Source organism: Pimephales promelas, chromosome 1, assembly GCF_988280905.1.
Source record: "Pimephales promelas chromosome 1, fPimPro1.hap1.1, whole genome shotgun sequence".
Classification (NCBI taxonomy): Eukaryota; Metazoa; Chordata; class Actinopteri; order Cypriniformes; family Leuciscidae; genus Pimephales; species Pimephales promelas.
In genome coordinates, this window is record NC_142769.1 from 30,352,293 (window position 1) to 30,361,258 (window position 8,966).

Genomic DNA, 8,966 nt, shown 5'->3' on the forward strand with positions numbered 1-8,966 from the left:
GCGGACACGCCTTCTTGTCATCGCAGTGAAGGGGGCGGGGCTTCGAGTCTGCATTCGCTACCAAGATGGCAACGTCCATAGCGCTCAGCCTGGATAACTTACCGTCAGATCCCTTATTACTGGTTCTGTCATTTCTGGACTTCCGAGATCTGATCAGGTAGACATTTATCTTGAACCGTGCCGTTAGTCCATGCAATTGCAAATATGTTTTAGGCATGTTTGTTCTTTGAATGAGCTTGAAAAATAATATCCGCTCCACAGTTAGCTGGCAATGCTAACAGGATAGCTTATGATAATACTTAAGCAAGTTCTTTTGATAGACAGTCACGATTTTACCACGATAATGTCCGCTTTCAATCATCATAAAAAGACACTAATCTGTGTGAGCTGTTACACCCGATCATCTCATGCATCTTAGCTATATTTGAAGATAACGTTGCCTGACTTCATGTAAGTTGACAGTGAGTGTAGTGCAACAGGCAACACAAACGCATCATTTCTGCTGCAATCGCTCGCTGTTAGTAGCTGTTCGTGTTTTGTGGATCGTAAGTTGAGTTGTGCTTGTTGATAAATATTTTCTTCTGGGAAATAAGCAGGGAGGATCACGTGACGCTGGTCAGCTGGAAGTTTCGTAACGCCGCCTGTGCAACTAAAAGTTCTCCTCACTGTTTATAGAAGCTACTGTAAAGACAGACACTTTACGTGCGCCTTTTAACACTGTTCTGAGTAACTGAGTAATCCACCATAGCTTTATATTATTTTAAGTTTGCGTCCTCTAGGGGTGATTATTCAGTTTTTCAGGAATTTTTCTGTTACAGTGGTGGTAATGGTAATAATAAGAATAATAGGCTACTCAATCATCACTTGTTTGAAAAGATACATCATAACATTTACATTTATTCATTTGGTAGATACTTTAAAGGGGTCGTGAACTGGCTTTTTAAATTTTATTATATTGTTGTCTGAGGTCAACTTATGTTCGCTTGGTTTTTGCATTAAAAAAACATCAAAATGAATAAGTAATAGGCTATTTTGTACCCTATTTTTGAGCCTATCTGAAAAACGCTTGGTTTTTTATGTGCGTCTTGCACTTTTTGACTTGGAAGTAAATGCCCACTGCTGTGAGTGGATAACAGTTAACTTTTGCATATTATAATGAGTTTCAACTCACCTGTCGATGCACTTGGGGGAAATTGTTTTGAAAACATCCAATGTTGTAAATTGGCAACCGGAATGATTCGCCCATACATGTTCAACCCAGAGTCCGTGTGTTGCACAATTACTGTCAGATCCAATATAGACGGCACAGCACCTTCTTTACTCTTTGTGGTGGCCTCGGCCTTCCTATTTTTAAGCATTACTATTGGGCAGCAAATGCTAGAGCTCACCTTTTGGCAAAGGGGCTTCTTAGAAAACATGCTTTCTGGGTTTTTGGGTTCATGCGGAGACTATGTCAGTGTCCTCTCTTCCAACTTTACTTTTGTGTAAATCTATCGGCAAAATAGGAAGATATAATTTTGGCACATTTATTTTGGTTTTGCCCTAATTTATATGATTTCTGATCTAAGATTTTTGAATTGATTTCAAGCGTATACAGAATGAACATTCAACCTGGCTATTTTGGCTATTTGGATATTTGTGGACTGAGGCAATCTAGATGGTTTTTTTTTCTGTGTGTCTTTGGCTGTTTTATGTTTTGTGTTTGTTCATATAATTTTACAGCTGTTAAAAAAAAAATTAAATGGAAAAATAATTTAAAAAACAGCAAAAGACAATAGATGAAGCATAGTCTGAACTGAATATGTTTACATTTTTTCTAGATCTCAAGTAGTTGAAAGTTCCTGTTGTACTGAATCTGTTGTGTTTTGTTCTCAGCTGCAGTTTTGTAAGTCGTCGACTCAGTGAGCTGACGGGTCATAACCCCCTATGGAAGAGACTTTGTCAGAAGCACTGGCTCCTTACTGAGTAAGCGGACTCAAAATGCCCTCAGAATAATTTGACTAATTTAAGACATGCATTTTTTTCATCTTTTTGTTGCATTTTTTACAGATTTTTTGTAATTAAAAATGGTGTTTACTTTTTCAGGGAAGACAAAAACCACAGAGGCCTCTCCTGGAAGGAGCTGTTTCGGGAGTATTATGCTGATCTGGGCCGTTACATTGACTATTACAGCACTCTTAAGAAAGCTTGGGATTGCCTGAAAAACTACCTGAATCAGAAATGTCCTCGAATGATAGCTTCACTTAAAGGTCTGTCCACGCTGTTACTAATTCAATCATATTTTGAATAACTATGGGTGTTGATTTTGTTTTCCTTTTTCTGAGAAGAGGGAGTAAAGGAGGAAGAGCTAGAGGTCATTGAGGCCCAGATTGGCTGCAAACTCCCTAATGACTACCGTTGCTCCTATAGGATACACAATGGACAAAAACTGGTGGTCCCTGGGTAAGACTTCTGAGAATATCCTTGATAATAAAATAAAAGATAATTCGAATGTATTTAAATGCTCATAAATTATTTGAATAGCATTTATACACACAAGCAGACAAACTTCTCTTCCTCTTCTACTCCTCTCCAAAGGCTGATGGGCAGCATGGCTTTGTCCAATCACTACCGCTCAGAAGACCTGTTGGACATTGAGACAGCGGCAGGGGGATTTCAGCAGAGGAAGGGGATGCGGCAGTGTCTTCCACTCACGTTTTGCTTCCATACCGGCCTTAGCCAGTACATGGCCCTGGAGAGCACAGAGGGACGAACACGCAGTGAGATCTTCTATCAGTGCCCGGTTAGATCACTACCCTCAGACCACAACTACCATGCATAAACACACACATACGCAAGGCTAGTGAACCATTCTGAAAGTGCAACTGTGATGCAGATAATCTTTTAAGGAGGCAGCCAGTGGTTATATAGTAGTTAAAGACCAGATGGTAAATGTTAAGAGCCTTCCAAATGCTTCGTGACTCGTGACTGATAGGAGCTGAAGCAGTTCACCACTTCAGATATGATTCTGCTTGTGCATGTGGAGGTCTCCGCTAGATAAGAGAGGAACTTTTCTTGCATCGTTGCACTTTGACCAGTGAGGGGTGCTCTTGTCGTCTTGTCTAATGCAGCCCTTCTTGCTCATTCTGTTTTACACTTTTTCTTCACAGGATCAATTGGCACAAGATCCCTCTGCGATTGACATGTTCATTACAGGTAACAGAGAACAAAAGGCTGCATTAATGCATTGCCGTTTTATGGACCGGTTCAGATTAAATTAACTCTTCACTCTCTCATCTGTTCTTTTTATCAGGTTCTGATTTTACTGAGTGGTTTACCTCCTATGTTGACAATGTTGTAACAGGAGAATTCCCCATCATTCGAGACCAGATCTTCAGGTGGTCCACCTTTTGTTATCTTACACTAAGTATAGAAATCACAAAAGACTATTATAATGCCTCTTTACATTTTACCCGCTTTATGTTTGTTTAGATATGTTCATGACAAACGCTGTGTGGCAACCACTGGTGACATCACCATATCAGTCTCTACCTCCTTCCTGCCAGAGCTCAGTTCAGTCCATCCGCCACACTTTTTCTTCACCTACAGAATCAGGTACTACATAAATGCACACACATGTTAATTTGGCTTTGGTCATCTAAATTAGGCTATTTGGGTTTATGTTGATTAAAAAAATCGTACAAATCTAAACAAATATATACACAGAATGTATATAGAATATACTTTTCAGAATTTCATCAATAAACTGTGACTCTTACAGAACAATTAATCATTCTCTAAACATAGTGGAATTTTTACAGCAAAAGTAAATGCTATCATTTTGCCATTGGACTACATATAGACAATGAAACAGAAATAATTACAGATTTTAAGTCATGTCCCCAAGCAATGTCATCCCTTAAAAATGATCACCCTTCTCTGGTAATGATTTTTTTATAAACTGCTTTAAGTAGAGGGTCATCAATTTAATATCTGGTTTTGTTGGGTCATTTCTATATTAATAACAAATGGCAAACAGAATGGGATTTATATACGATATATTTATATAACAAACTTCATGAAATCAGCACCAATGTTGGAAGAAGTTTCTATCAAATCTCAGTCCAATGGATCATATTGTTTATATCTGTTGCAGAATAGGCAATTCCAGGATGAATTTTTAATACTAGGAGAAGATCTACCAACATGTTCTTTCTGTCAAAACTTGTTACCATTGAAGCATGTTTTATTTGATTGTGCTGGTTTTAACCCTGTGAGAGAACGTTTTTAGAATTCAATTTAGAATTTAGAAGAACTTCTTTTGAATAAATTGTAAACACCTGATATACTGTAGTTTTACCATCAAGTTATCTCACCATGAAAATAGCCCTAGAAGCTGGCATGGCGTTAAAAACAAACAAACAAACAAAACAATTTAGGTCAAATGCTCTGAACAAACATAAAATCTAGATTGTTCTTCTGAAGTCTGTACAGAGACACAAACAAGCTGTTTAAACAGGATGCTTCAAAGTGAATGTTCATTTGTCTTGATGTCAACAGACTTGAGCGCACCAAGAAATAAACAGTGCATCTGTACACTGTATTCAGTGTAGACAGCATCAGTGATTAGAATGGATTATATTTACTTTTGATGTGACTTAACATTCTTGTCCGATGTAGACAGGTGTCAGGTTTATTCAAACGGCGTTAAACGGCAGTAAAATTACTAAAATGTAACTCACAATATTAACTTAGGGTTTATTTAACTGTTTTTAAGTCAATATGACATTTGCAATCATGACAATATTCAGGAATAAATATAATATAAATATAAGTACATTTGGTGTACAATCCCAAATCAAGAAAAGTTAAGGCATTTTGAAAAATGCAATAAAATCAAGAATCAGAAATTTTGTCAATTTTCTTTCAACTTTATTTAACTGAACAAAGGACAAAGAAAAGATTTCCAATGTGTTCAGTGAACAACTTAATTGTATTTTTGTAAATAAAAACACATTCTGATTTTAATGGCTGCAACACACTACAAAAAAGTTGTGACAGAGGCAAAATAAAAGTGAAAAGATTATTAAAAAGTGCAACTCTTTTGAAACAGCCACACATAATGATTCAGGGAATCCTGAAAAATCGTTGTACATGTTGGGCAAGGCAGAAAACCTCTGTTGAATGTGCATGACCTTCAAGCCCTCAGATGGCACTGCATGAGAAACCATCATGCTACTGTGTTAAATGCAGCCACATGTGCTCAGGAGTACTTTAGAAAAACCATTGTCTGCTACTTCATCAGGGAATGCCACTTGAATCTCTTTTACACAATGAGAAAGCTATACATCAGTTCTATGTAGAGATGCCACCAATTTCTTTTGGCCCAAGCTCATATCAGAGTCCACTTTCAGCTTGTTTTTTGGAAACGACGGACATTGAGTTCTCAGTCCCAAGTCCAACGACGAAAGGGATCATCCAGACTTTCATCATCGACAGGTGCAAAAGCAAACATGTCATGGTATGGGGGTGCATCAGTGAGCATAGCATGAGTGACTTGCATTTGTGTGAAGGAACCAGTGACGTGGAGGCGTATATTGGGAATGTACATTTAATTGAGACATTAATGGCATCAAGATGACTTTCCTGGGAAGCAAGACAATGCCAGGCTTCATTCTGTATGTGCTGCAACAGAGTGGTTTTGTAGATACTCTACACCATAGAGTGGATGTGCTTGACTGACCTGTCTGCAGTCCAGATCTGTCAAATGTATGGCCCATCATGAAAAGGAGAATCAGACAACAATGACCATGAACTGTTGAGTGGGTGAAATTGGGCAAAAAATCCACGTTCAAAACTGCAAAACACATTGGTTCCCTCAATTCCCAAAATATTAAAAAGTGTAATTCAAAAGAAATGTTATGTGACACCGTGGTAAACATGTCTGTCCCAATTTTTTTGGAGTGTTACAGCCATTTTTTTTTTTTTTTTTAAGAAATACAATTAAGTTGGGCTTTTAAGACAAAAACTCTTGCAGGGAAATGGCCCTGCATATCTTACACTTAGGCAGCATTCTACTCGCATTAAATATCACATAATCAGAAATCACTTTCAGTCTCAAAGCAAGTTTTCGTTCGGATTTTGTAAAGCGAGTGACATATGGCAACTTTCGTTTTGTTTAAATGCTAAGTATGTTATTATCATAGACAATTCATATTGCACACTACTGCTACGCCTCATCTATTTCTTCTCCCAGTGCTGCTGTCTAACCAAAACATAGAGATGTCAGTGTGGAATTTGTAAATAAAGATTAAGTTGCTGAAATGATCAAGCTGCCTTCTGCTGTAACTTGCTGTAATGCAACGCAGCTGTACTAAGACTTGACATATAGGGTGATACAATGAGCTGAACTTATGACCTCTGAGCTGTGCCATGCAACAGGATTGAGATGGCAAAGTCGGCCCTGCCAGAGAATGCATGCCAGCTAGACAGTCGGTACTGGAAGATCACGAATGCAAACGGCAATGTGGAAGAGGTCCGAGGCCCTGGCGTCGTGGGTAAGAGCCCGTCCCTGTAACTAGCAGACTAGAACAGTTGGCACTGGTAACAGATGTTGAATTTTTACAATCTGACAGCATCTTTTTGAGCATATAATTCATAGTGTGACATTTGCACTACTTTTGAAAGAATGTCCTGCATCTCTTGTTTTTTTGCGTGTGATGTACGTGCAGGCGAGTTTCCAGTGATGACACCCGGTAAAGTTCACGAGTACGCCAGCTGTACCACGTTTTCCACCACTTCCGAGTACATGGAAGGCCACTACACATTCCACCGGCTCAAGAACAAAGAGGAAGTGTTTGACGTATCGATCCCACGATTTCACATGGTGTGCCCACCATTCCGTGAGTCAATGGTGCGGTCGGTAAGACGCTATTTATGTCTTTCTGTTTTATCCAAGAAAAAATGAATATCTTTGCCATTTTAGATCTAGATCTTTGCCATCTTTCTCTCTCATTTAGAGCTCAGTCAGTGAGGTCTCTGCTCCTTATGAGGATGGCAATTCATCAGACACCGATGACTACGAGGAGGGAGACATGCGTGGCATGAACATGGCTGACCCGGGAGGGCGCTGCCCTCGGCACATCTGACCCCCGGCCAACACCCGCCCACAGATACTGATGCACAGACACTCTCGCACAAACAGGAGAGCGGGACAAACGGAGCTTTTAGGCATCCATTGTTTATTGTGATCGCCTTTGTGCCTGTCACCTCTTTTTCCAGTTTGTGAGGGCATGTGTCTGGTTGTGGCGTGGTTGTGTCTGTGCGCGCCTGTGGACGTGTGAGGTCATTGTATGCGTGTTTGAGTCTGCAAGTGTGTTTTGTGATTGAGTTGGAGTGAGGGAGTTTATTGAATTTGTGTGAGATTGGTTCTTCTTGCCTAGGATTCACAGTGATCATTGCCTTCCACTTAACATAAAGGGATAGTTAAGCCAAAAATGTTTATTTACTCACCCGTATGTTGTTTCAAACCTGTATGTCTTTCTGTCTCCTGTCAAACACAAAAGAATATATATTTTTTTTGTCCTTGCAATGAAAGGCAATTGGGTCCTGTGTTATTTTGGATGCTTTTATTGTGGATAAAAACAGTTCAAAATATTTTCTTTCATTTTCCACAAAAGTAATTAAGGTGTACAGGTTTGGAACGACATGAGGTTGTGTAATAGTTTTTAAACTGTCCCTTTTAAGACCTTACAATTGCATTAAGAGCATGAGTAGAAAGTATGACACTACTGTTAGCATAAAAGTACACACACACACACACTGAATTGGGAATATATATTGCATTCTTCACAGAAAGGCAAAATGGAATCAATCCCATTAATTTCCTTCACAAGGCCTCAGGTATTGTGTAGCGTGTATGTGCTTGTGTATATATGTTTCTGCTTGTGTCGTCTGTACAGAGGGTTTCGGGGGCAGGGTGAGTTGTAAAGTGAAAGTGATTTATTCAAAGATGAGTAAAAAGCACATAGACCCAAACCAGCCGGTTCACGCAAACATCAGCCAACCTGCGCAGTCATTACGTTCTCCGGTGCTCTGTGTTGGTTAGCTGTTCTGACTGAGGTGCTGATGTCCTGTTCTCAGAAACGTACGGCTGCATGTAAACAGAAGGTCAGTTAGAGGACATTGGTGTAAAGGAGACTTGTTTTAGATCATCTTAAGGGCTGGGGGTTACACAGACTTCTCTTAAGATAAGAGAATTTTATAACTTTATGGCATTATTATGGTCTTTCCCTTAAAATCCTGAGGAAGAGGTAAATAATCAGAAAAATGTCTTTGTTGTAATTTACAGCTCAGTTTTTCAGACTGAAATATTGGCAGACTAAAGAATTTCTCAGCTTTTTTCTCCCTTTCCTGATAATGGCGATGTAAGTTAATCTTGCCTAAAGATATGTATGATTTTGATTTTCATGTTTATGACTGCAATTTTACGTTATCATCTTTGTGAAATAATGCTGTGCAGTGGGATTTTCCAACAGTTTGCTATTATGTTCTCTGGTTAGCCCTATCCAACCTCTCAGATTAGTAAATAACTCTTGTTTTTTATTTTGTATAAGTTTTTTTTTTTTATTTGGTGTAAATAAAAAAAGTAATGGTGTATCAATACCGTGTTTCACTATCACATTATTTGTTAACATTCGCCTTGTGATCAGGATACTTTCTATTATCTAAATACAAATACACCATTGATCAGAATATTCTTCTCAAGCCAGCCACAGTACTATTGTCTAAGTTGAATTTCACTTATTGTTCTCACAACACAAAACGTAGAGTCATTTCTCTCACTGACCCTAACCCAAACCCTCCCTTTTTGTGTTAGTTGTCATGACAACATGTTGAAGAGCCCTTGTTGTAATCAGACTGATGTCTCTTTGTTTAACCTTTTTTTAGCCTTTTTTTAACCTTTAGGCGTATTGCATTCACTTGAA

General features: G+C 38.7%; 1 protein-coding gene across 3 annotated transcripts; it reads left to right on the plus strand.

Annotated features, from left to right (window-relative positions):
- The first annotated feature begins 2 nt into the window (after positions 1 to 2).
- fbxo3 (F-box protein 3) lies at positions 3 to 8,641 on the plus strand. Of its 3 annotated transcripts, none has more exons than XM_039690677.2 (11): positions 3 to 157; positions 1,876 to 1,965; positions 2,086 to 2,249; positions 2,328 to 2,442; positions 2,578 to 2,782; positions 3,150 to 3,195; positions 3,293 to 3,377; positions 3,472 to 3,594; positions 6,421 to 6,536; positions 6,711 to 6,892; positions 6,999 to 8,641. In XM_039690677.2, the coding sequence occupies exons 1-11, from the start codon at positions 66 to 68 to the stop codon at positions 7,125 to 7,127; spliced, it is 1,347 nt and encodes a 448-aa protein (XP_039546611.1). In that variant the 5' UTR covers positions 3 to 65; the 3' UTR covers positions 7,128 to 8,641. The 3 variants fall into 3 exon arrangements, with proteins under 3 accessions (XP_039546611.1, XP_039546653.1, XP_039546541.1); XM_039690719.2 differs by having other exon boundaries at positions 6,711 to 6,881; XM_039690607.2 differs by having other exon boundaries at positions 4 to 157; positions 6,711 to 6,901.
- Positions 8,642 to 8,966: the final 325 nt, after the last annotated feature.